Raw genomic sequence first — 26,906 nt, 5'->3', positions numbered from 1 at the left:
AAGCTAAGAAGAAAGTACTTTATCGCCCCGTATGGCCAAAACAAGTACTGCAGAGGAAACAAAAACCCAAAACAACCCTCACCCCTACTCCCAACCCCTCATATTCTGGAAGATAATTCACCTGGTTTTTTGAGGCCACATATCTAGCAATACAATTTGAGAAGTAAACACAGACATTACACTACACCATTTATTTCTTTCCAACTTAACTCAAGTGAGTGATCATGTGTATTTTCCAATGCAGCCAGAGTCACAGAGCCTACTCGGGGTGTGATGGAGACCCTGTTTCTGGCTCCCTGGCTCCCTACATGGTAAGGCAGATGGAGAGGCTGTGCTCGTTCACGGGAGCCAGAGACACAGAAACAAGCCACTGCTCTCTTTTCAGACCCATACAGGCAGGCTCTTGACTCGACTGAAACCATCCGATTTCCTTTTGACATTAAACAAAGCCCCAGCTTCCCTCCCTTTTTGAGCATCTCCATCACCTATAAAATCATTTTCGAGTAATCTGCCATATCCCCAATCTCACCAGAGAAGCTCAAATAGGATGAAGGTAAGCTGGGGTTAGTGATGGGGAAACCTCTGAGGGGCAACAACTCTCTTTGATACTTGACCAAAAGTATCCTAATCCAGACACAATAACGCAGCCATCCTTCTCGAAGGGTATGGGTCTTCCCAGTGACAGGTGACTATGGCTCTTCGCTATCCAAACGCCCGGGACACTGGAGAAAAAGGAACCGATTCAAAGCACCCAGTTCCCAAGACTGACCGCAGCGGCAAACATGGAGGGTCCTTTAGACACTTGGGAATGATTTCTGCACCACAGACTCTACCTCTTCCAGTGTGCATGCCGCTCTCAATCCAAACAGCCAGTGGGGCATTCCAATGTCTTGACTTCTGTATTTTCAACCCAATTCTCACAATTTGGTATTGTCCCACCCACTGGCATCCTGTCTGTTCACAGACAAAAAAAAGGATGAAAAATTTATCAACAGCCGCCTTTCAAGTCTCCCACGGTGTGCGACCATCAATCAGTCTTGGGTGCCTGGGTACTAATAACTGGAAGGAAAGATGCAAGAGACTGTAAGTCAGAAAGCAAAGCTTTTGACTCAGGTCAGGATACTCTAATTAGTGTTCATTTGCCTAAAAAAAAAAAAAAAAAAAAATCCTGTTTCCTCACCGAAAGAGCTCATCTGTTTTTGCTTTAGGAGGGAACTATCAACCCATTACACAGCACAAACTTTAATTTGGGACACGAGAGACCAGCCAGTTGCTAAAGTAATCTTTACAGTGAAGTGCACATACTACACACAGAGCACACATCAGCTTCCTTTTTCCTCCGTCTTTCATACATTAGACATCAATCACACTTTGTAAATGACGTAATGGGGCTTACAAGGGGGACAGGTGGCTGATGAGAGAGAGGGGCTGATCAAAAATCAAGAAAGGAATTTGTTAACCCCAGAGAGCACTTTTCTCCTCCTATGACTAGGCTAGCCACTGGAAGAACCAAGTGTTACGCGATGCTATGTGCGCCCCAGCGGCAGCTCGCGCTCCTTTAGTTTGAAGGGTAGGTACTCAGGAAGACTTCATCAGATGAGAAAAAGATGACCCAGAGATGCACTGGGTGACCTTTGATTTTTAAGGGAACCGTCGGTCTGTGGTGAAAGACTAGAAGGTGAAGGACAAATGGCTCTAGTCCAGAAGTGGTGTGGGTGGGGGAATAAGATACAAAGAAGCTACAAAGGTGACCCTGCCGTGAATGACAGGGCAACAATACACAACTGTGTTCACAATTCCTAGCCAGGTGTTAGAGTTTGTAGTTAAGCCCTTGGGAAGAGGGTGAATTCCGATGCTCAGGAGAACGACTCAATCAGAGGTAGGATTCAGACCGGGACAGAGGCTCCAGGACATGGGCTTTTTTGAAGGCACTCGAGAGCAGAGTGATGAGAGTAAAGCTGCGTAGACAGTAGGAGATCAGACGGCCAGGTACTCAGGTCTCTGTGCTACAGTAACAGAAACAACTCCAGGGACGCTGTCCCGACACATCAACCAGAAGCCCTGAGTTAACAGGGTGGAGAGAGACCCACTTTATAACAACACAGCCTCTACTAAGGGAACAAAAAGGAAGAGTTTGTTTTCAGAATATGTAGGTCTGCACAGTAGTTTTGAATTAAACGTAATGTTTTTGAATGATATGGCATCTGGTTCTTTAAACAAATTTACTGAAGCTGGAGAGCTACAAAGTTGCTCTTTGAAGCAACTTGAGGAAAATTCTCAGAGGAATCTGACTTTCCTTGGAGTCTTGGAAAAGCTGTCCCCTAAGAGGGAAAGGTCTGATTATAAGTCTATAAACAGGCCTAGCGGGTACAAAAGTATTCAGCTGTGAAGGTGAACGGACACACTGGCGACTTTTATGGCTTCCACAGAGAGTGCAGTGGGGACCTCTGGGCTGCTTTAGCGAGGTAGTTCCGGGTTGGAAGGTCAGCATTGCTTCCCAAGACTGTAGGTTAGCTAGTGAGCTGTTATTGCATAACAATGCCACTGTTTCTAATGGCTTATGACCCTTTATTCCTGAAAAAGAAAAAAAAAAAATGGAGAGAGCGAGAACTCCTGGGAATTTTCTACCTTGGTTTTAAGTAGAGAAAAACCTTAAACCTGGTGACTCTTTGCTCAGGGTTAGAAGTTTAAGAATCCCAGCTGATTTTTTTTTAGTTGATAAAATGGTTAGCTCTAACATACTCTCTCTTCTCATGGCATGCTACACATGCGGAACAGCATCAAAATCTCTAGCATGTGGACCATCAAAGTAACAAAAGTGGTATTTTTCATACAGTAGCTTAAACAAAGGGGGCGCCTTTGACTTAAACAGAGGGGTTCTTTTAATGGAAGTTTTAGTTTTTCTCTCTTTAAATACAAAAAGCTCACCTACTCTAGTGTGTTTTCCTAACCAAACCTCCAAGAGGGACTAGATCCATATAGATGTGTGCATTCATGAGTATGTGCACATGTGTACACACACACACACACACACACACACACACGCCTCCGCAGTGGAGTTCTTTCTCTGCTTCATAGTCTCAAAATTTAAATCTTCTAGGGAAATAAAAATGAAACTAAACACACATCCACATCCACTCAACAATCATAAAACTGAAAAAGATTTTCAAGAAGTTAAAAATTCCAAACTTCAAAGATTTTTGCCTCTGGTTAGACGGGGTGAGGTTGTGGGGTGGGCTGTATGGGGTGGGGGCTAGCTCAGAAGGATACTGTCAACAGATGAGGTTCTCAGACTGGACAACTCTGGAAAGGCCCGTGGTGAGGCCTAAGGCTGAGGGTTACTAAGACAGTACCTGGCAATGATTTACAAAGGTTTCTTTAAACTTTATTAAAGTTTTATGTGGAGACTTCTCCATTTGCTAAAAATAAGAATCAAGTCAAAATAATATACAAATAAAATAAAATGAAGCCACGTGCCTTTAAATCTTCTTTTCCTTCAGTTTTAAAACCTAACCCAGTCTGAGCCTGACTCAGTTTGAGAGCAGCAGCCTAATGAATTAGCCTAATGAATTAGGCTAAAAAAGTTTGTATCCAAATGATAAATCCATGAGAAGAAAGCAAGTGATGCATGACTCAACCCAAAACAACGTAATACCAACACAGAAACATCGCTGTGGAAGCCAGGCGGGGGGAGCAGGTACAACGAGCCCAGCATTTGGGAAGCTGAGGTGAGGGAGTCATGGGTTTGAGGTAACCATGACCGTATCCACTGGGGAGTTCAGCTTAGCGTAGGTATTTAGTGAGAGACCCTTTCTCAAAAAAAGCAAAACAAGAACCCCAACAACAACAAAACTCTTGGGGGAGGGGCCGGTTGTGGTTCCCTCCTGTAGACCCAGCACTCAGGCTGTGAATTCAAGGCTAGCCTGGTCTACTTGTAACTAAGTAATCCTTGCCACAACAAAGCCTTTGAAGATAGAATGGTGTAAAGAGAAAGCCTTGACTTAAAATCTGTTATTCTGAAATGTAACGTGTTACGAGACAACAGTAAAGATACAAGCCTAGAACTCCAACTCTTCCACGGGTCTTTTTCCATGGACAGGTAACAAGAATGTAACAGGTACTGTAGAACTCCTGGGGCGCTGCAGCACATGTGGGCCAGCACAGCACACACTGCAGCTCTTCCCCAAGTACACTGTCAACCCTGAGTCTGAGTCTTCAGCACGTGACAGCTGAGGTACCTGCATGTTTAAGGCGTGACCCTGTGGTTTCTGACTCCGAAGCATTTCTGTATAGATCTCATTATACATATGCCCATTAGTCGTACACTTTTGAGAGCCATTTTTTAGAGCAGGCTTCTCAAGTCAGGGAAGATAAACTTCTCTAGAAAAAAAAAATATATTGCCATTTCTACACTGTTTCACATTTGAGTAAGAATGACAGAGTGTGGTAGGCCTAAGTCACTATTTTAAATTCTTTTTTCTGCTTCTGTTAAGGATAGTGATGCTTACTGACTCGCTATTGGGTTTCCTATGTAGAGGACAGTTTCTTATGGCTATAGTCATTTGAATAAAGTCAGAACTGACAACCTGAATTTTTCAATGAATATTCATAGTATAACCATCAAATGGTTGTAATTCAACAGCCTCAAGACTAGAATTCAGAATGTCTGCCTCATATTGTAAAAGCATTTAGTATAAAATAAGGTATAACCAATTATTAACTTAGCTACAAATTATACCTTTTTTGATAAAAATACTTGAATATTATAGGTTTAGCCGTGAGATATGGATCTGTCTACATGGAAGGTGGATTTGCAGACTTCCCATAAGCTGCAGAGGAGACTGTGGAGGTAAATGGGGTAGGGGTGACTTCTAAGTCACGACATTCAGAAAAGGAACCTGCTTCCTTGTTTGCCTCGGGTTTGTGAGGGCTGCAAGAATGCATGCAAATATTACAAATACCATTCATTAAAATTCATAGCTAGAAGCTGGAGGGAAAGTGTGTCCTGAGAGACTTTCCTGACTCCACACACAATGTTTCCTATGTTTACAGAAGACAAGGGCAAAACTGGAGAAAAATCTAGAAATAGTAAACCAAAAAAACTAATTTAGAGTATGATACTTTAAAAGCAGGAACCTAACCTCAGTCCAGAGTCCGTGTGTCCCCACTGCAGAGTTAAGTAGCCAGGAAAAAGTGCACAACGCATAACTGCACATTTAATATCAAAGATAAATAAATAACAGCTAAGGGTCTGATTTAAGAGCCTGAGGATAGAGAGACGAGGAGGAGAGAGGTGGGAGGCAGAGGCCATTCTTGGAACTCAGCCTCTGAGAAGAGCAGCACAGAATGCGTAGGAGCTGTGCCGTGCACACCTGTCAGCTGACTGAAACCACCATGTTAGCCCTTCTCTCTGGCCTTCCGTATATCCACTCCAGGGTGACCACGCTCTGTTTAAGTTCCCCAAATGTTGACCGAGTAAGCTGCCGCTCGAGAGACAAGGGCACTGTTCCTTCCTCACCTAAGATGCTGCGGTCTCCCTCCTCTGGAGAGGGCAGGCAACAGTATTGGGGGTTTCCTCTCACTACATTTTTAATGGCAGATACCAGTCAGTGTGGACATCCACGTTTTAGAGACTGCAGGCATCTTAAAACTTAAAAGTCAACTTGCCTTCCCATCCACATTTCTTGGTCACTACCAGCAATTACGTTTGTGATTTCAGTTCACCCTATTAGCTTCTTCTAACACTCTTGGAAAACACAGGAGCCTCAAAGTAAGAGATTCCAATCCATCTTCCCCTAACAGCTGCGCACAACACAGTTTCTAAGAAAGTGAGAAACAGACGTGATCCAAGGAAACGACCTCCGTCACTTTCTCCCGAGGGCATTCACAAATGTCATTCACATTTGCAAGCCCCGCTAACTCTGAGTGACCCCATTCCCTCACACCACCCCACTGAATCCATAGAGTACTCAAAGGGACACCAACACTGGCTGTGTCAGTGAGCCCAATGGACTGAATGCCCAGCAGAGACATCCAATTCATTGACTAACTTTGTACTGAACCTTGCTTTTGTACCTGGTCTGGTGACCCGCTCAGATACATCCAGTCACAGAAGCACCTTTGAGTTGTATGGATGTAAGAATAGTTGAGATAGAAGTTATTATATGCATCTTTGAGAATCACATTTTGATGATTATAAAAATTTATCTATTTTACAACATGGGTTTAGCTACACTGAAAAAATTACACAGCTTATTGAAATACATCTCATTTTAGAAACAGACTACTAAAGTCTATACAAAAACTCTAAAATAATTTCTGTAGTAAAATAAAGAGTGTGTTAAAAGAGCTACACAAAGAAGAAAATTCCCATCTTCTCTATAATGCTTGATATTGTGTGAAACGCAGCCAGCTCGACTCTGCAGCCAGCACCAAAAGCTGAACCGAATTCATTGCAGTACACAGTGATATAGTTAATGCTCTGGACTAACCTCACAGCCTTCCCGATCAGTATAAAGGAAACAGGCCCACCCCTCTCTGAGGAGAAGACCGAGATATAAAAGCAAGCATACCTCATCCGCTGATATGAAATTATAAAATCCCACAGTCACAGTATCTGAAATTTATAAAAGTCATCAGAAAATGCAAGCAAATTGGGCTTTAGTTCGGTGGTTCCCCTGGTTTCAAGGGCAGTCGTCGTCTTCACTCCGTCAGGCCAGTCTGAGGGCTCACCAGGACAACGGTGAAGGCCCTGAAGGAGGCCGTGGAGTCAGGCAGACCCCAGAGAAGTACGGCTGCGTCCCTTCTGCCAGCTCACCGTGGGGACGGCACTGGCTAGGGCTAATGGTGCTGGGCGGGGGCCGCACTGTTCTTCTCTGCCAGGTGTCTCAGAAAGGTGTCCTCGCTCTGGCTTCTGTGGTTTAGGGGTTCACTCTTGAAGAGGGCTGGGGGTGGGGGCAGGTGAGGCACAGGAGGGATGGGGAGGTGGTGCGCGTGGTGTGGATGCGTGTGTATGTGCAGGTGTGAGAAAGGGTGCGGGACGGGTCTCGAGGGAAGCACAGCACCCACGGGGCTCATACTGACTGCAGGGGCTGGGCTGGTGGGAGTGTTGGCCACGGCCGGAGCGGGAGCAGCTGGAGCTGAGGCCAGTGGGATCTGGACAGCTGGCGGCACATTCACTGGGCTGGTCACTCGGAAGCACTTCTCCTTGTGGGCCTTCAGCATGTTGGAAAAGCGGAACCGCTGACCGCACACATCGCAGGGGTAGGGCTTCTCGCCTGTGTGAGTTCTGCGGTGCCTCTTCATGTTGGGTCGGCTGGTGAAGCTTTTGCCGCAGATTTCACAGATGAAAGGCTTCTCTCCTGAGATTAGCACAGACAGACAGGGTCGGTGCCCCGGTGTAAAGACAGGCACCTGCCACTCATGCTCATGCTCTCCCTTCAGCATTTTGTCCCCCAAAGTGACACTTAGCATATCGCAGTAGGCACAAATACAACTTATAAGCCACCATGCTGGTAGAAAAAGAGGAGGGCAGTGAGAGGTAGTGTGGATGCTGCAGGCGAGTGTGCCCTATGGGCATGGCCTATGGCCACTTCTTGTGCCAGTTCACTGTGACTTCAGCTACCACCCCTTTCCTTGCAACAGGCACTCACTCTAGACTGCGTATTAAGACTTATTCAGGGAACCTGGCTCTATTCCAATCACTACATCTGGTAGCTTTCCATTCTCACCACAGCTGTATGAGGCAGTACACTTTCCCTATTGTCTGAAGGATAGCTTGCTAAGGTGATCTGTTAGGCACAAAGTTAGGAACGCTCAAGTCTAGCTCCCAGAATCTGCCCCACTGACATAGAACCCACAGCGCTTCCTACCCTGTGGGCATATTTCTACATGCATGAAAGAATCCATTTCCTTACTTTTTTTTCTGTAACTCCCATAACCAGGAGCAAATACCTCTTTACCCATACCACAATTCAATCTCTCTCTTAGCCTGGAAGAAAGCTGGATCTCTTTCCTATTCTAAAAGAAAGTAGATCTCCTATTGCCTCCTTCCACAGAATCCAGAACTCTACCCTACCCACCCACAGTTCCTAAGAGATAGAACTTGAGAGTCAGATGGGGCCAGTTACCCCTTGCTGCAGGACCTTTCCTCCCTGTGACTGACACTCATCTTTCTGCTTGGCTTCTGAGCCTAGCTTGTCTCCTTTTTAATGAATTTCTTCCTATCTTTTCTTAGTCCCATTTTATTTTACTTTATTTTATTTTATCTTATTTTGAAACAAAATTTCATTATGTATCTTAGGCTTAGAACTCAAGATCTTTTATCTTAGCTTCCAGAGTGTTGGTATTACAGGTGTAAGCCACAAGTACCTGGCTCCTCTAACCATCTCCCCCATCCCTTTAAAGAAAGGGTCTCCTGCATCCCAGAAGTACACTTTAAATGTCCTATGTACCGAAGGATGACCTTGCACTTCTAATTTTCATGCCTCCGCCTCCCAAATGCTGGTATTATAGGCTTGTGAAACCATGCTCAGTTTTCCTTTAATTATCTTAAAATCTCAAATATGGCCAGTAAGAAGTAAATAAAGGCACCTACTGCCTAGCCTGAGAACCTGGGTTTGATCCCGACAGTAGGAGAGAATTGAACTCAAAAGCTGTTCTCTGACCACCATAAATGCTCCACGGTACAAGTTCATTCTCACCCCCAAAAAAATTATTTGTAATCACTCAGTGAAACAAACAAACCCTTCAATCTGTACACTAAGTGGTTTTGGTTGTATCTACCTGAGAGAAATGCCACTGGAAACTCCTGTATATAGTATAGAAATTTAACTATTAACATGCAATCTAGGTAAAGACATCTATGAAATATTAGTAAAGTAAAACGAGCACGCTTTGAAAATATGTGCATAGCATTATCCACTCTGATGTGAGATATGCACAGAAAATACATGGAAGGAAATACACCATATTGCTAAGATTACTTCTAGGTAACAGGATTGCAGATGGTCCATTTATCCTTCCTTCCTCCCTTCCTCCCTCCCTCCCTTCCTTCCTTCCTTTTTTTGAACCAAAATTTCCTTTATACAAAGCCTTAAAATACAATTGCATTTCTAAATGAAATCATAGGCACACAGTTGTAGTCATTAAGTAAACTAAGCCAAATGCTATACATTAAAGAGAAACGTCAACGAGGCAAATGTATAAATGAAGACACTTCTGAACTTCCCCATTTCATCGAGCATCAAAACCCACCAATCTTTTAGTCCTTTTCTTGTACATTATTCTGTACCCACATTCTCTGCATCTGATGGGATCCCTGGCCTTTATCTCATTTTCGGTGACACTCTCCACAAATATCTATCATTGGCTGCTGCTTTGGAGGTTGGACATCTTTCTGAGCGTCCATTGTTAGTGCCTCCACAGCTAGAAGAAGCGTCCCTTCTCTCCCTTTCTTCCTTTCTCTCTTGACAGCATCTCACGGTGTAGCCCTGGCTGGCCTACAACTCCGTATGTAGATCAAGTTGGCCTGAAATGCACAGTGATTCAACTGCCTCTGAGTTCCAAGCGCTGGGATTAAAGGTATACACCACCACACTTGGCCTTATTGTTTTATTATTAGTTGTTATGTGTGTAAGTGTTTTGTCTGCCTATATGCTCCACATTCATGCCTGGTATTTATAGAGGCCAGAGGATGGTGCCAGATCCTCTGCACTACAATTACAAATGGCTGTGAGCCACCCTGTGGGTGCTGGGAACTGAACCCCGGCTTTCTGCAAGTGTATCAAGCACTCCTAGCACCGAGCCGCCGTCTCTCCAGGGCCCATCCTTATTTCTAACCCTTGTTTTTACTTCTGTTGTTTTCTGAAATAAACATGACTTCCTTATTCAATAAAATGGTTAATTACTTTTCAAATAGGCTGGCCTGGTAATCAGTACGCAATCTGCAGTGGCTTCAAACTCACCACCATCCTCTTGCCTTAGCCTTCTGAGTTCTGGAAAGCAGGACTGTTCCCAAGTAAAATATTTAAAAGCATAGCTGTTTGCTAACTTCTTAAGCTCTGAATTCCTGTCCGTTCTATCAAAGTCAGAGTCCTCATTTGCAGCAGCCACATGGAAGCAGCCCAAAGACCCCAGTCTGACCCACTCGTCCCGTGGGAGCTTCCCTACCTGACTGACTGACCATGTACACACTTCACTCACAGGCCAAGACACTGAATGTTCACTCAACAAAACACGTTCAACTTTCTAGACCTCTTTAACCATGTCCATTCACAATCTCCTGAGCTATGTGACTCGCCATAGGGAGCCCCAAAGGAATTAGGGATGATAATGAATCCAATGATTCAAGCAAAAATCTTACTGCATTAGTAATCTTTTTTTGTTGTTGTTTTTGGTTTTTCGAGACAGGGTTTCTCTGTGTAGCCCTGGCTGTTCTGGAACTCACTTTGTAGACCAGGCTGGCCTGGAACTCAGAAATCCGCCTGCCTCTGCCTCCCAAGTGCTGGGATTAAAGGCGTGCACCACCACGCCCGGCTAATAATCTTTTACTTCTTAATAATTTTTCCCAGGTCTTCACTTGACATAAAGCTATCACGCTACCTACCTCTGACTCACGATTTACTTGGCACATTGCCTAACTGTGCTTAATGGTTAATGTTAAGGTTACTCAAAGCTTAGGATAAAATAAAATGTCACATTTGAAGTCACCCACTGTACCTGGCTCTGCTTTAAAGAAAAGCTGGGAAACGCGAGCTGGGAGATACAGGAACAGCTGAAGTTACAAGAGAACCAGAAAAGCATGTGCAGTAACTTCTCTAGATCTGTCTAACAGACAAGGCTGACCCAGCTCTGGGAGCAGCACTGTAGAGCCTAAACAGGGGCACTGTAAATGAAAGAGTCTGCAGGGAAGACAAGAGGAAAGGGTGTGGGAGGTTGTCCTTTGCACTATGCAGAGGGAAGGGTGGTCCGTCCCCTGCACACCCAAGCATTTCTGCCATGCAGCAGGAATATCCTTGGGCAGCATCATAAATCCACTTATCCATCTCATGTAAATCCGTTTTCAAACTGCTTCTTGGATATTTCCACTTGCATGTCCTAGAGATCTCAAAACTAACAAAAGAAAGTTAAATTCATTATCCTACCTAGCAAACCACTCTACTCTCTACTATTTTCTACCTAAATACCACTATTCTAAAGGCTCTGAAACTAACCCTTAATTCACTTAACTGGCTTACCATCTGTGTCCTTGATCCCCTCACCATCCACACTGGAGCCAAAGCAAACTCTCAAAACACTTGTGGCACACACACCACATAAAAGCACACCCTACTCACTGTTCTTTACGTCCAAAGGTTTCATACTGGGTTTAGAAGATTCTTTATGCTGCTATAGTCTCTGTTCACGATGCATCGTGCCTTCTACTCCTTGACTCTCTGGACACCAGTGACACTCTTACGTCAGTGGACTCTCATCTACACGTCCACTGAGCCTGAGTATAAGCTTTGTGGAGCTAAGAGCTATCTTGATCTGCTTACCACATAACTTCATTTAGTAGGCTCTTCTCCCCTGCTTTTGATTTTTTGAGACAGGATCTCTCTGGCTGTCCTAGAACTCACTATGTGGACCAGGCTGGCTTGCCTCAAACAGATATCCACCTGCCTCTGCATCCCAAGTTTGAGGGATTAAAGCTGTGCACCACCATGCCCATCGTGTTTTTAATATTTATTTATATCTACATGAATGATTTATTTTCACACACATCCAGAAGAGGAAATCAAATCCCATCACAGATGGTTGTGAGCCACTATGTGGTTGCTGAAAATTGAACTCAGGACTTCTAGAACAGCAGCCAGTACTCTTAACCTCTGAGCCATCTCTCCAACCTTCTTACAAATATTTATAAATAAATTTAAAAATCTTCTTAAAGACATGGATTTCTTCCCACATTTTAATGCCTCTGAAACGGTCATTTACCTTATATTCAATGGCGATTGAATTAATTTACCATTGTTTAATTTACAACATTTTCTTAGCAGCATATAAATTGATTTTACAACTGATGGCAACCTGGACTCAGTGAAGTATGCTGATTACCACTTAGGTTGTTACATTACTTTCCTTTGCTAATTCTCTATCCCTGGCAATCTTCTCAGACTTCAGCTTCTAATATAGAGTTTAGTTTAAGCAAACAATGTTGGCCAAAATGCATTACCAGTTCTGGCCTGGGGTAGAGATGTAGCTCTCCAGTAGAAAACTTGATTAGCACATGCCAAGACCCTAAGTTCAATCCCTAGGACAGTAACAACCCAACCAACCAACCAACCAACCAACCAACCAACCAACAAACCTGAGCTGAGAGCTGGCTCAGTGGTTAAGCGCACCGACTGGCGCACCGACTGCTCTTCCAAAGGACCTGGGTCCAATTCCCAGCAACCACATGGTGGCTCACAACCTGCTCTAACTGCAGTCCCAGAGGGTACAACACCCTCTTCTGGCTTCTTCACCAGGCAAGTATATGATGCACAGACATACATGCAGGCAAAACATTCATACACATTAAATAATAACTATAACAATAATAATACTCAGTTTTCCAAACTACTTGCCATTCATAAATAATAAACAAGTTGATATCATCAGGACCATGTAACACACATAAGAATCTCTGATCCTGAGCTGCTGAGCACGGTGAACAAATCCGAGAATTAGACCCTGTGATGATGCTGATCATGCTTATGATGGCCTATAACCCGTTTTATTACTTGCTACAGTAAACTGACGACAGAATCACCAAGTGTCCAGTTGAGAGTAAGGCTCTCTGGAGCAAATTACTTACTCTTTTAGCCTCAGTTTCTTCATCAGAAAAATAAAGAGAATAACCCCTACAGAGATCACTGAGGAATAAACACAAGCTGAGGTTTAGAGCTGTACCCAGAACAGAGATGCTCAGTGTGGGGCAGCCTCTGTTACTGTATTATTATCACTGCTGTTTTTCTGTGGACCATGGACCTCTAAAGAGCAAAAACCAGGTCTTCGTTCATCTTTTGTCCTTATGCATGTGGTATAGGACAATCAGCAAATATTCTGCTTTGAATTTCCCCTGTGCTCAGACTGTGCTAGGAACCCTGCCTAATAGTAGGTAGGTTCTGCCTTACTTCTCTCTCTTTTTTTTTAAATTTATGTATTTATTTATGTATTTATTCATTTATTTATTATATGTAAGTACACTGTAGCTGTCCTCAGATACTCCAGAAGAGGGCATCAGATTTCATTAAGGATGGTTGTGAGCCACCATGTGGTTGCTGGGATTTGAACTCAGGACCTTCAGAAGAGCAGTCGGCACTCTTAACCACTGAGCCATCTCGCCAGCCCTTTTTCTTTCCTTTTCTTTTCTTTTTTTTCCGAGACAGGGTTTCTCTGTGTAGCCCTGGCTGTCCTGGAACTCACTCTGTAGACCAGGCTGGCCTTGAACTCAGAAATCCACCTGCCTCTGACTCCCAAGTGCTGGGATTAAAGACGTGCGCCACCACGCCCGGCTCTTACTTCTCTTTAACTGCAAAGAAATAACTCAATCACTGCCAGTTCCCCCAGCAGGTATGAACCCCACCCAAACAACTGCTGCCTATAGATGTCAATTCATCCAGCCTTTCTCCCTTTTCCTATCTAAAGCTCTCTTACCTTCTACTCTCTCAGACACTACTACAGTCATTCGTATTTAATACCATGGAACTAGAGGCCAACTGAGGTTGTACAATTCTGCTAGTAAGGTTTGTTCAAACCTACTAGCCAGTTAGTTGCTTTCCCAGTTTTTTGTTTTGTTTTAAGACTCTGTGTAGCCCCGGCTGTCCTGGAACTTACTCTGTAGACCAGGCCAGGCTTGGACTCAGAGATCTACCTGCCCGGGCCTTCCAAGTGCTGTGATTAATGCATGTGCATCACCACGCCTAGCCCCAGTTTTAGTATTACAAACAATACTGAAAAGCGGAATAAAGACTGGGGATGGGGGGTATTTCAATGTGTGGTAAACAAGGTCTAATATATCAAGACCTATTGTAAACAGTAAGAAGGACGAACACAAAAGGCACAAGCAATTCAAAAAAGAAAAATATCACTACTCAATAAACAAGTGAAAAATATTCAATCCTATTTAGTAGTTAAACATGCAAATTAATACATGAAACTATTTCTCACAAGTGGGAAAGGCTTTCCTAGCTCTTAGGCGGGAGAGTGGGGCTTTTCATGTACACGTGGCAAGAATATCTAAGGAGGGTAGCTTTATAACAAGCAAGCACCATCAGATGTGAGAAACACTCCATCTCTTTGCCCTAATTGTTAACCCCATTCCCAGAGTTTCGCCCTAAGTAAATAACTGTGGAAGTGCTAACAGTGGTATCCATTACAGCATTATTTATAATAGAAACTAGAAACAGAAACAGCTTAAATATCCAACAGGGAGGTTGCTAAATAAACAGAAAACACCTTTTACTTCACAGGGCTGCTATAAAGGTTGTGCTAAACCTGACAGTGGTGGCACACACCTTTAATCCCAGCACTTGCGAGGCAGAGGCAGGCGGATTTCTGATTTCCGGGCCAGCCTGGTCTACAAAGTGAGTTCCAGGACAGCCAGGGCTACACAGAGAAACCCTGTCTCGAAAAACCAAAAACAAACAAACAAACAAAGAGTAAGTGTAACAAGCATCAGCTAACCTAACCCCTGGCACATCTGTTCATAAATGATAGCTACTGTCATAGCAAACTTTCAGCAAGAATTGTTACATAGCCTAAAATTATACTACCCATAATATATATGATAAAGTAGGTTAAAAATCATGTTGTGGGGGAGTGGGATGGAGCAGTGCTCCGTAGTTAAGAGCACTTGTTGCTCTTCTAGATAGCTGGGTTTGATTCCCAGTACCACATGGTAGCTCGTAACCACTTGGAATCCAGTTCCAGGGGATTCAATATCCTCCTTTGACCTCCAAAGCCACCAGTCATGTACATGGTACACATACAAACATGCAAGCAAAACAGTTCTACACATAAAATTGATTAATCTAAATGTAAATATATAAAAACAGATTACAATGGAGTACAAGGAGCCAAATGTACCATACACATGAGCACATGGACACTTCAGGCGTAGGACTCGTCCTTAACAATATTAAGAACTGGAAGTTTTGTTTTGCTTGTGGTGCTGGCTATGGAATCTGCACTTGCTAAGCAATGCTGTACCTTGGAAGAATATTTTTATATATAAATTAAATCCTGGCTAGAGAGATAGCTCAGTGGCTAAGAGCACTTGGTTCTTGCTGAGAACCCAGGTCAGTTAACAAAAATCAAATGGCAGTTTACAAATATGCTTAATTCCTGTTCCAGACCAGGCGGTGGTGGCGCACGCCTTCAATCCCAGCACTTGGGAGGCAGAGGCAGGCAGATTTCTGAGTTCGAGGCCAGCCTGGTCTACAAAGTGAGTTCCAGGACAGCCAGGGCTACACAGAGAAGCCCTGTCTCAGGGAAAAAAAAAAAAAAAATCCTGTTCCAGGTGATCTGGTGCCCTCTTCTGGCCTCCAAAGACATCAGGCATGCACACAGTGCACATACATACATGCAGGCAAAAGCATTCATACACACAAAATAAAAATAATAAATCTTTAAGAATAAAATAGGATAAATCAGCCAAAATGTTATTATTTGAATACATCTATTTGCTTTCTCTTTGGTGAGATTTTATTTAGTTCCTAATTTCCATAGCAGGCTATATAAAGCAGGCTAGCCTTGAACTCACAAAGATCTACCTGTCTCTGCCTCTCAAGTGTCACCATTTCTGGCTGGCCCCTTTTAATATACTTTAATACGTCTGTGTAGCTCTGATAATGGGGAAGAGAAAACTCTAAGTGAATTAACTGTATTCTTTTGGAGGAAACATTCCTTGCCTATTGGCCAATGAATGTTGATCATAAATAAATCAAAATGTTGACATAATAACTAGAATAACCACAAACTAAAATTTTTGGAGCCACAGATACAGTCCAGTTTGTAGAGTACCAGGGTCAGCTGTAGACAGTATTAGTGTTTGTAAAAAGAGCTATTATATTTTAGCCAGTTCTCTAGAAGCTAGATAACTAAGTGTTTATAAGTTCCTTATCAATGCTATGGAGCATACATCCCTACATACAGAGAGAAAGAGAGTTAAAATTTATTTAACTCCATTTAATGGATGTGTTCCTGAAAGGTAGTGAATTTGGGAAATCAAATCCAATCAACTCTAAGAATATTGAGAAGGCTTTAATGCCTTTAATCTAGCACTCCAGAGGCAGAAAAAAGGCCAGCCTGGCCTACAGAGATACCATGTCTCAGAAAATAAGACAAAATAAACAAACAACTAAACAAATTATTTATAGGTGGGCATGGTAGCATACACCTATAATCCTGGCACATGGGAGCAGAAGGCAGGAGGATTACGATGAGTTCTGGAGCAGCCTATGCTTCAGTGATAGTCTATCTCAAAACATGAAATACAAAACCAAAAAACTCAAAAGGCATTCACATAAATAATCCTTTGAAAAATAATTATAAAAGAGAAAATTCCAGTATTACATTTATTTATATATCTCAGGCTTACTTAAAGTGAGATTACAATGCAAATGTGTGCCAGTCACAGTGGTAGACACCTTTGACTTTAGCACCTAGGAAACTGAGACAGGAGGACTGCTGTGAGTCTGAGACCAGCCTGGGCTGCACAGCAAGACTTCATCTCAAGATAAAACAGAATAAAACAGGAAACTGATGCAAACTTATGGCAAGCACTGGGGCTATTTACACCTTCACCAAGAAATCCTTACCAGTGTGCGTCTTCATGTGCTCGTCGAAGTACTGCTTCATGTTGAAGTCCTTGCCACACCACTGGCACATGAACTGCTTGTGCCCAATGTGGATGCTCATGTGGGAGCGGAGCTGGTACTTGTACTGGAACCTCTCATCGCAGTTCTGCAGGGGACAGAGGACAGTGCTGGTTGCCAAGCAGAGAAGTATCACTCCAGCCCACCCTCAGCAGCTTACAGGTTTCTTCTCATATTCAAAACACAGCCTGCTTACGGCGGCCGTTCGTTTGTATCCACTGCTCCTGCAGCTGAGTTATGAACACGGGGAATTTCTCAGGTAATTATCACTGGCTCAGACTCAGCTTCTCTGAATCACTGAGAGAAAGATCAGCCACTGCACATCACTCTCAGTTACCCCTAAGAGACTGGGTGCTGATGGGCCATCTCTCTTCTCAGCACTGAGAGATCACCAAGCACCTCGCATGCCAGAAGCTCCAGTGTGTCCCAGCCTTGTGCTCTGCACCCCGCACTCCATCTACTACTGCGTCATCCACGCAACCCTAGCCATGGACAGGGCCTGGGCATAGCTTGCCCCTTACCTCACATCTGAAGGGTTTCTCTCCAGAATGCTGCAAGGAGTGCACCTTGAGTGACATACTGCGCTTGAAAGACTTTCCACAGGTCTCACATGTAAATGGCATGTCTTTTGTGTGTGCTGTAACACAGAAAAATGCATTTAAACTCAAAACAATTCCACTAAAACCCCCAGAATGGAGAAGCCAGATGCCATAAGGTGAGGAAACTACGCTGTCTTCATTTCTACCTCTCACTTTGACAGTAATGTTCCAAAGAGAGAACAAATTGCACTACTGAAAAGAACTCTGGGTAGGGAAGACTGCACTGTCCAACCTGATCATGCTTACTAAAGACAAGCTACATATAGTCTCAACAAGCTAAAACTGACTGCAGTATGCTGACTCTGCATATCCTGCCCAATGTGGAGCAGAGAGCACTCCAGGAGTCTGCAGGTGGAGAAAGAGGGGCGGAGACTCACCAACCATGTGTTTTCGTACATGAGCCATGGTATAGAACTTCTTCTCGCAAATTTCACAGGCAAATTTTTTTTCTGCATATCCATGGACAATCTTGATATGTTCATGAAGGGACCAGAGTTTCTTGAAGGATTTGTTACAGGAAACACACTAGCAGGACAAGCAGAAAGAATCTTTATTTACTGAGGCTTCAGGAGGCCATCCTACCTCCTGGCAGAGGAAATGGATCTACTTTAGATTCATGGCACAAGACCAGAATCCTAACAAAAACGATTCCTGCATGCAGTTCATCTTCCAACACTAACCTCTGTATGTTCTATTTTCCAAGACCCACCTTTTAGATACCTTGGGAGCAAGCAAACAGCAGCAAACCTAAGGCAAGAAGTAAGAAGTCCCACGAGCAGCAAAGAACTAATTGCTATTACCGCTCCCGTGCTCCACTGATGAAAAGAACATCCAATATCCTTTTTGGTGTTTATGTATTCTGTTTTGTTGCTTGTTTTGAGAAAGAGTGTCTCACTATAGAACCACCCTCAAACCCTGAGCCACTAAGGCCAACCTCAAATCTGATCCTGCTCCAGTCTCAGGTGTGGGGAGTGTAAGTCCAGGCTGGCACACCTGCTAGAACTTCAGGCACGCTACGGCACAGACCAGCACGTACAGCTGCCTTCTACCCAGGCTGCCATGCAGTTAAGATGTACTTACCAGAGAATATAAATAAGCCTGAAGTTAGCACAACCAAAGACAAGATATATAAGTATTATAGATCTGAAGGGTATAAAAATGTCCTCATGCTTTAGAAAACACATTTTGAAGAATTCTGTAACAAAATGTTCAAGATTTACTAACTTTCCCTAAATTTAATTCAGTCTGCCATTTCCCTCCAGCAGAAGCTAACGCAACCTCTTAAACCACTGACCACCCCCACCCCCCACCCCCCACCCCCCACCCCCAATTCCAGACCTCCTTATATCACAACGCCTAGTTCTCCAAACCATGGCTCAGCAGCAGCCTGGATTATTAGGCATAAAGAATGACTAAATCAACCAAACGATACCAGAAAATTCTTGACAACTGCCAGGCTCTGAGGAATGAACAGTAAGAGAACTCAGTCACTACAGCCCTTGAGTGCCACTGCCACTGCAGAGGTCAAGAACCAAGAGCTCAGAGACAAGCCCCTGGATGGACACTGCTCTGGAAAAGGTCAGATGGCCCCTGTAAGCCACCATTTCTGCAACGATTAGTTTTCTCTTCTCATGAGATTGTCAGGGTTGTCAGGAGCTGCATGAAGACACACAGCACAAGATTCTTTAGGAATGGAAAGGGCTTGGGTTTTTTTAAAAAGTATTTCTTTATATAGTTGAGTGTTTTGTCTGCTGTATGTATATATACTGCATATGTGGCTGGTGCCCAAGGAGGACAGAAGAGGATGTTAGATCCCTGGAACGGGGGGATGAGCTGCCATGAGAGCCTTGGGCACCAAACTCAGGTTCTCTGAAGAGTGCCCAGTGCTGAGCCATCTCTTCAGCCTAGGAGTCTGCACGGCTTTCAGTCAGCAGAACCCACACAACACAAGCACAAGGGTGAACATGCTATGATAGGAGAAGCACAGAAGCTTACAAACAAGACCTGGTGTTTTTGGTTACTCAATCAAATTCAAGCTAAAAAAAAAAAAAAAAAAAAAAAAGAATAAGAAGAAAGGAAGAAGAGGGGGAGGACGGAGGGAGGGAGGGAACCCACAAAATAAGCAGATCATAGAGACAGAAATGAGGAATGCCTTTTCAGTAAAGAGCCACTATGAAATCCAAGTTTGACCTCTAGGGGGCAGCACTGAACCATGCTCCATTGGACTGACCCTGCAACCAACTTCTGCCCAGGCACCTGCTGGAGAACATGGCCAGAGTCTCTTTTATTTACCCAGCATACCTCTATCATGTCATGATTTACAAGCTAAATCAGTGGCTTATAAAAAAAACCAAAAATCTCTTTAAAGAAAGGCATTCAGTTATTGATTAAAAACAATTGTCTAAAAGAGAAAATTAAACTTCCCACACCAAAAGTAAAACAATTTATCTTTTAAAGTTAGCTTCAATATGGTAATTATTATATACATCTTATGGACACATAACAGACTTACCATGTATGAATATCCATTAATACACAAACATATACATACACCAATATAGCTGCAATAAATTCAACACCTCTTAACCTGTCACAGTACAATCTTTCCAAGACACCAGAGTGGTTTGAATAGCACGCTTTGTTACATCAGCAGCACTGTACAGCAACATTATTATGTAACCCTACTGCCAGGTAAGCAACATTTTCAAACAGCTCAGCCTCTGTTTAAGGTTTGCATATTCCCACGGGCTTGCCTCTTGACACATTTAGTGTTGCCATCTCTCCACGGGTGTAAGGAGATCTTCCATTTCCACAGGTCTGAGTCATGGTCTCTGTCCCCATCAGCTGCACTAGACTCTGACATCCTTCTAATTGGAAAGGACCTTTCTCTACTCCTGGCCCTCACTCGGCAAACCTCCCACCGTGACAGAAGATGCCAGAATGAATTATCTCACAGGTCCCACAACAGAGACTCTCAGTGCAAAGTCGGCGCTGACTTTACATCCCAGTCAGTCATCTATAACCAATCCCCCTTCCAGTGCACCTGGTTCTCACTAATCCATCGTCAGTTAAGTGTAATGCTTTTGAAAGACAGGATTAAGCCTTGGTTTTGAAAAGACCCAAGCAGCAGAGTCTAAAGTGATAATTGGTGAAATCTGTCCCTTCAGCCTCTATCCTCTTGGGCAGACACCAGATGACTCTGAACAGCCAGGTCCTAGCCTGGAAACTTTGCCCTCCGCTGGTGAGACCTACCTGAATGTTTTTTTCACAGTCTGTTTGCTGGTGAAGGGACAGCTCACTTTCCAGGACAAACTTCTTGCCACATTTATCACAGATCTGCATGCGCCTGTGAGTAACGTTCATGTGCTTCTCCAGGTACCAGCGAGTATTAAACACCCTGGGGCACTTCTCACAGGTCAGAGTCTCTTTCTCTTCACACTTAGCTTTCTGAACTGGCGCTTTAGCCTCCTTGGTGGCCCGCTTCTTCCTCTTGGGTAGCTCTGCACTTTTCCTACGGCCTCGAGTTGTGCGGGGTGCAGGGGAAGTGGTAGCTGCGGCAGCAGAGGCCGCTCTCCGGGTTCGCCTCTGTGTAACCCTGACTCTCTCCACTTGCTTCTCCTTTTTCTTCTGCCGTCCGTTCTCTCCGTAGTCACTGCTGTTATCTGTGGCCTCCTCCTCAGTCTCTTCCTCGTCTTCCTCACTGCTTGTCTTAAGGACAGGCGTCTCTTTGGACTGGGAAGAGACACCCTTTTCCCCTTTAGAGACATTTAATGTTTGGTTATTAAGGTTTACCTCCACTATGATCTGCTCCCTTTTGTAAGAGACTTCCTCCTCCTCTTCCGTGTCATCAGAATTCTCCCGGTCTTCCTTGACAGTATGCACATCAGACACTGCCCTTGGCTCCCTGAAATATGGCTGCTCCTCCGTCTCGTGGAGATGTGGTTTGCTCATCTTGGTGTCTGCTAGCACAGAGTAAGGGCTTCCAGACTCCCTTTTATACACTTTGGTGGACAGGTCGAGCTCCTGGCTGGCACCATGGTAGAAGGTGGGTGGCGCCTGACTTCGATGGCTCTCTTCCTGGGCCATTCCTTCTGCATGCACTGCACAGGGTTCAACCAGCTCCGGACAAGGACTGGCTGTGTAGCTCATTAGGAAGTGGCCCAGTTCAGACGACACAGAACACCTTGAAAACAGGGCAATTAAGACTCAAATCTTTCTCCCTCCACGGAGAACTAACTACTCAAGAAGTGAGAATAAGAAACTCCTGCAGCCTGCATGCAGTTCTTCCTGTGTCACAGCACCACCGCCACCTTAAGTCAAAAAGGGCTGTTCTTACGGCAGGCGCAGAGCACTCCTCGTCTTCTTTCGAAGAGAACTGCAGGGGACTTGGAGCATCTTGTCTATAAAGAGAAAAAAAAATGAGGGAAAAAATTATATCACCATATTCTTCTTAGGCCATGGAATTCCTCACAACACACAAAATTTAAAATCATTACATTCCATACACTTTGATTCATTATTCTCCTCAAATGGTTTGAAATGGATATTATTTTACAGGCTTGTATGAGTCCCCAATTTCAGTTAGAATGTAAATTCTATCATACCAAGAGCCATATCTGTCAAATTCACCAAACTATCTTTAAAGCAGACAGCATGTGTTTGATGAAGAAATACCTACTACCACATGATGTCTGCCACACTGGATGCTGCAGGGTCTGCTGGTATCAGTCTCATGATACAAAAGGCCATGAAACACTCAAGGGAGTCATACTGGCAGTTTCCTTCAGCATCAGCCACCACATCTACCAGAGTGAGAACCCACACACAAGGGCAGCCACATGGGCACTGCAGGCCACAGAACTAGAGCAGCTAACTGGCACAACCACACAAGGAAACCGACCTGGCCTTTAATAATTATAAATGAACCGTCACCATAACTTGCCTCAGCTATGGGAGCACCGCTGAGGCGGTTGACACTTGGTGCACAGCCATGCTACAACTGGGTGACTTTTCATGTGTCAGTTGCAGAGAAGTCAAAATTCTGAGAATCAGTCACCACCAGGTCGGCACGGTTCTAAGAAAACTAAAACCATCCATGAAAAAACAATGACGGGCATACAATCTGCTTGCAGCATGCTTATACTGCTATTTTGCCAGCTACCCTGCAGCTGAGTCATACAAATGACAATGGAGGACCTGTATAGTCGAGTTGACAAAAGGAAGGAAAACAGTATTTACTGAATGTCTGTCATGTGATGGGCACCAGAGACATTTTTATTATTCAGCATCTACTTAGTACCTACTGCAAAACTTTGGGGCTAATTTTTAATTAATTAAAATAAGCAAAGCTTAACTTTCCCCCTTCTTCCTCCTGAGATGAGGGTCTCACTATGTAGCCGGGCTGTCCTGGAACTTGTTGTACAGACGAGGCCACCTGGTCTCACAGAGTTCTGCCTACCTCTGCCCCCCGAGGCCTGGGATGAATGATATGGCTTTTTCTTAATATATTGGTTCTACTCGGCTGAAGTGAGTGAAATCTTGCTACGAAATAACCTTAGTAAGAAACTGTTCAGTACACTTGACGCTGAACTGCTATGTAACTTTAACAGGTAACAGGAGTCACTCAGACCCTGCTGAGCTGCTCTACATAAAGCGAATACACTGTTAGGGAAGAGAACATGTAACCAACGAGGCTCATAAAGAGACCAATAAATACGGTTACTTCTAACCTGACTCTGGTACTGTCGATCCTAAACTGTAGCAACAATAGTCCACTAATAATAGTCCACTTAAATTGTCCATTAATGCAAAAAGTGGGAGCCAAGCAGCAAACTACACAACTGTAAGGTCTGGCCAATTCTCTAGTTTATAAATAATCAGAGGATTTGCATTTATACAAAGCACTTGGTCACATCCTTGTTAAACAGGTAAGTGTTTCCCATCTGCTAGATACTATACTAGTTGTAGTAATCGACCTGTATGAGGACAGAGTTGCTCTCAGGTACTATCTAAGGACTTGCTAGCACAAATAGTCTCCACACAAGAACAAAATCAAATATGTATTCCTCACCACAAGCCAGCTGAAGCACCTAAGGTTCATCAAACAACCCCTTGGGCCAAAGAAGCAGCTACATCCTAAGTAAGCTACTCTGCCAGGATGCCAGCAGCATTCAAAGCACTCGCCATTACCCACAAACGTCATCTAAATGTAGAAATAAGTGTTAATTAAAAGGAACTCTTTATCTTTACGGTAAGAAGCATTGTGTGTGTGTCACTGAGATAGTTTTCTATTAAAATCCAACATAGCTCAGGCTCTAATAAAATTCAACAGCTCTCAAGTACCAGAAGAAAGCCTGGCATGGCTCTGCCCACGTGTGGCTCCCAGCAGGAGGGCTGGCAGGATGTTCCCAAAGTCAAAGGAAGTCATTTTTACCTTCATATCAAGTTTGATGCTAGGGTGTTGGGAGGGCTCAGTCTAGCCATGACCAAGGGTAGTTTTCTAGAATGTAATTTTTAATACATTAGTCTATTTTTAAGATCACTAACAAAAAAGAAAAAAAAGCCTATGTAGATAATGAAAATAAGTGAGAAATAGCCTCTTTATAACAAACAAACAAACTAGGTTCTCACTATGTAGCCCTGACTGAACCAGAACTCTCTCTATAGACCTGCAACTAACAGAACAGAGATCTGCCTGCCTCTGCTTCCAGAGTCCTAGGATTAAAAGTGTGCATTACCATGCCTGGCCCTACAATTCTGTATTTTACAAAAATTAAAAGTCACAAATACTTTATTAACTTCTTTTCTTTTTTAAGATAGAGTCTCATATAGTCCAGGCTGGAGTCAAACTATGTAACTTTGAACTTCTTTTTTAAATTATTTTTAATTCTATGTGCATGGGTGTTTTGTTATCTGTCTGTAGATCTCTGTACAGTGAGCACAGCTGGTGCCCAAGGAAGCCAGAAATAGGCATGGGCTCCTCTGGGGCTGGACTTAAGAGATGGCTGTAGGCCACCATGTGGGTGATGGGAACTGAACCTGGCTCCTCTGGGAGAGTGGCCAGTGAGAGTGGACAGTGTGCATACTGTCTTCCTTCTCACCAGCTCCCACCTTGAACTTCTGATCCCCTGCCTCTATTCGCTGAGTGCTGGGATTACCAGCAGGTGCCACCACTACCAGTTTTATGTGGTGCTGGGAACCAAACTCAGGTCTTTGTGTGCATCAGTCAAACAGTCTCATTACTCAGCCTGAACTGGCCTCAATCTCGAGCTCCTTCCTACCTCTGCCTCCCAAGTAACAGGATCACAGGTTTGTACCACTATGGCTTACTTACACACACACGTACACACACACACACACACACACACACAGCTTACTTTAGATGTGTGGAAAAGTGTCCGGGAATGCTAGTCATCTGTTATTTTCTCACTAGTAAAATGTTTTGGCATTTCAAAGAGTAGCACTTCGGGGAGGGGATCTCATCTAGTCTTAGACCTACAGGGATAAATAAATAGTCTAAAACAAAAACATTTGAACCAGATAGGAAGGTTTACTCCAAAATCATAACATACCCAGAACACAGCCAATGAGAAAAGATGAACTGCCAACACACCCGATGACTTTTCCTGCCAGCAAGCCTACATTTATCTCTTCTTAGTAGTAATTCTAAAACACTATAAGATTCCTTTAAAATTAAAAATCTCACTACCCAGAAACAGAGCACAGAAAATTTCACATGCAGTTTCCAGGTTGGCGCCCACTTCTAAGAACCCATCAATAAATTCCCAAGAGCCCCGAGTTCCAAACTAAGAAAAGAGGTCTTATTCTTTCTTATCTATAGAGTGTATTTAGACAAAGCATAGAAACGCAATTTTTTTCTGCCTTCCCTCCTTAGCTCCCTACCTGTTTTTCTTCACACTTCTACAGCACATACATGGATCAGAAATGAATCAGCAACATAAAAGGAGACCAACTTTGAAGTCATGTACAGAAAGGTTAGCACGTTTTATAAACAATTATGATATACTGTCAAGAAGGAAGCAAGGTACAGCCTCAAGAGCGTATTGTGTACCCCAATGTGCTATTCACCCGGGTCTGGCCCCAGACAAGGCAGTTCACATACAAATGCATTCTCAGGGTGTTACACAGAGGCCTGGGTGCTGGCCTCTTTCCCCACTCTGCTTGAAGAGGGCTTTTCCAGAGAGGTAAGAAGTGTTAATGGTACATCGGAGGTTTATGTACAGTATGCTGCACAGCCTATGCAGAGTGAATGTCAAGAAGATAAAATAAGGAAAGGGAAAGTTAAAAATGAGAAGGTGGAGGCAGTCAGTGAAATCCCTGCCATACCAAGGTGAGTTTAATCCCAGTGCCCAGGTTGAAAAAACTGGCAGGTGTCTATAATTCAGTACTGGGGACACCGAGACAGGAGGACCCTGGAGCCAACCAGCCACATCAATAAGTTCCAGGATCAGTGTCTCAAAAACACAGTGGAGAGCAGCTTATGAAGACACTTGTGATAGCCATCTGAACATTCACACGCAGGCACAGACACACAAACACCAACAAAGGAAGAGTCGATGGTCAAGGCCAGCCTGTGCAAAGTAGAAATAGCTAGTCCAAGGTCATTCTTGGTTAAGAGAAAATTCACATGCAGCCTGTGTTCCAGGAGACCTTAGCCTAAAACACACACACACACACACACACACACACACACACACACTCACTCACATTCAAGTAGCACTCACCCCCTCCCCCAGCTTGTATCAGATTCCTAACTGCTGACACTATGTGACAGCATCCAGCATCCAGTTAGCAAACCTTCCATGTCATGAAGTGTTTTCCCTCAGACTTAAGCCAGAACAAAGCTCCCTTCCTTACACTGCTTCGGTCAGTTAATTTGTCGCTGCAACAAGCAAAGTAACCAGTACACAAAAAAAATTTCTACGGAGAAGAAGGGCTTCTGCTGTGAAAAAAAAAAAAAAACCCTGGCTATCCACTGGTCTCAGGATCTGGCTTGGGAGAGGAGCATGGAGGAGTTGGCACCATATGCTGAGAAACCCTAGAATGCTAAACAGTCCAATGAGCCAGTCTAATGGGAGTCTAGAAGACCAGCATGCCAATGCAATCAATGAAGGTCTGGTCCAGGGGAACTGGGCTAATGCCCTTTCCTGTTACATCCCACCCCCACCCCCAGTCCTGAAAATCTGAATGAGATTGGATTCAAATTAACAAACTACATTGTTCTGAGAAAGCAATGTTTAAGACAGCAAATATCCAGGCTGTGGCACAGTTACTGCTTACTTCTCTTAGTCATATCTACAGTGAGAGAAAGCAGAAAAATATGTATTACTTGAAAGGAGCTGTGAGTATAAGGGTACAGACAAGGCAGGTATAGAGAAACTGTTAG

The 26,906-nt window shown here is 43.8% G+C and overlaps 1 protein-coding gene and 1 pseudogene across 1 annotated transcript; both read right to left on the bottom strand.

Annotated features, from left to right (window-relative positions):
- Positions 1–6,184: 6,184 nt before the first annotated feature.
- Positions 6,185–21,833, bottom strand: Zfp652 (zinc finger protein 652). The gene is made up of 5 exons (NM_201609.2): positions 20,753–21,833; positions 17,878–18,025; positions 17,423–17,538; positions 16,845–16,989; positions 6,185–7,361 (listed from the first exon to the last, which is right to left on the bottom strand). The coding sequence occupies exons 1-5, from the start codon at positions 21,647–21,649 to the stop codon at positions 6,841–6,843; spliced, it is 1,827 nt and encodes a 608-aa protein (NP_963903.2). The 5' UTR covers positions 21,650–21,833; the 3' UTR covers positions 6,185–6,840.
- On the bottom strand, positions 9,059–9,448 carry Polr2k-ps (polymerase (RNA) II (DNA directed) polypeptide K, pseudogene; annotated as a pseudogene).
- Positions 21,834–26,906: the final 5,073 nt, after the last annotated feature.

Source organism: Mus musculus, chromosome 11 (genome assembly GCF_000001635.26).
Source record: "Mus musculus strain C57BL/6J chromosome 11, GRCm38.p6 C57BL/6J".
In the NCBI taxonomy this organism is placed as follows: Eukaryota; Metazoa; Chordata; class Mammalia; order Rodentia; family Muridae; genus Mus; species Mus musculus.
This window is presented reverse-complemented; position numbering and strand designations above follow the sequence as displayed.

Coding starts and splice junctions, on each gene's coding strand:
- Zfp652 (NM_201609.2), bottom strand. CDS start 21,649: ATGAGCTACACAGCCAGTCCTTGTCCGGAGCTGGTTGAACCCTGTGCA. Junction 16,990..17,422: donor AGAAACCCTTCAGATGTGAG/GTAAGGGGCAAG, acceptor TGTCCCCTGCAG/AACTGCGATGAGAGGTTCCA. Junction 7,362..16,844: donor GCACATGAAGACGCACACTG/GTAAGGATTTCT, acceptor TGCTAATCTCAG/GAGAGAAGCCTTTCATCTGT.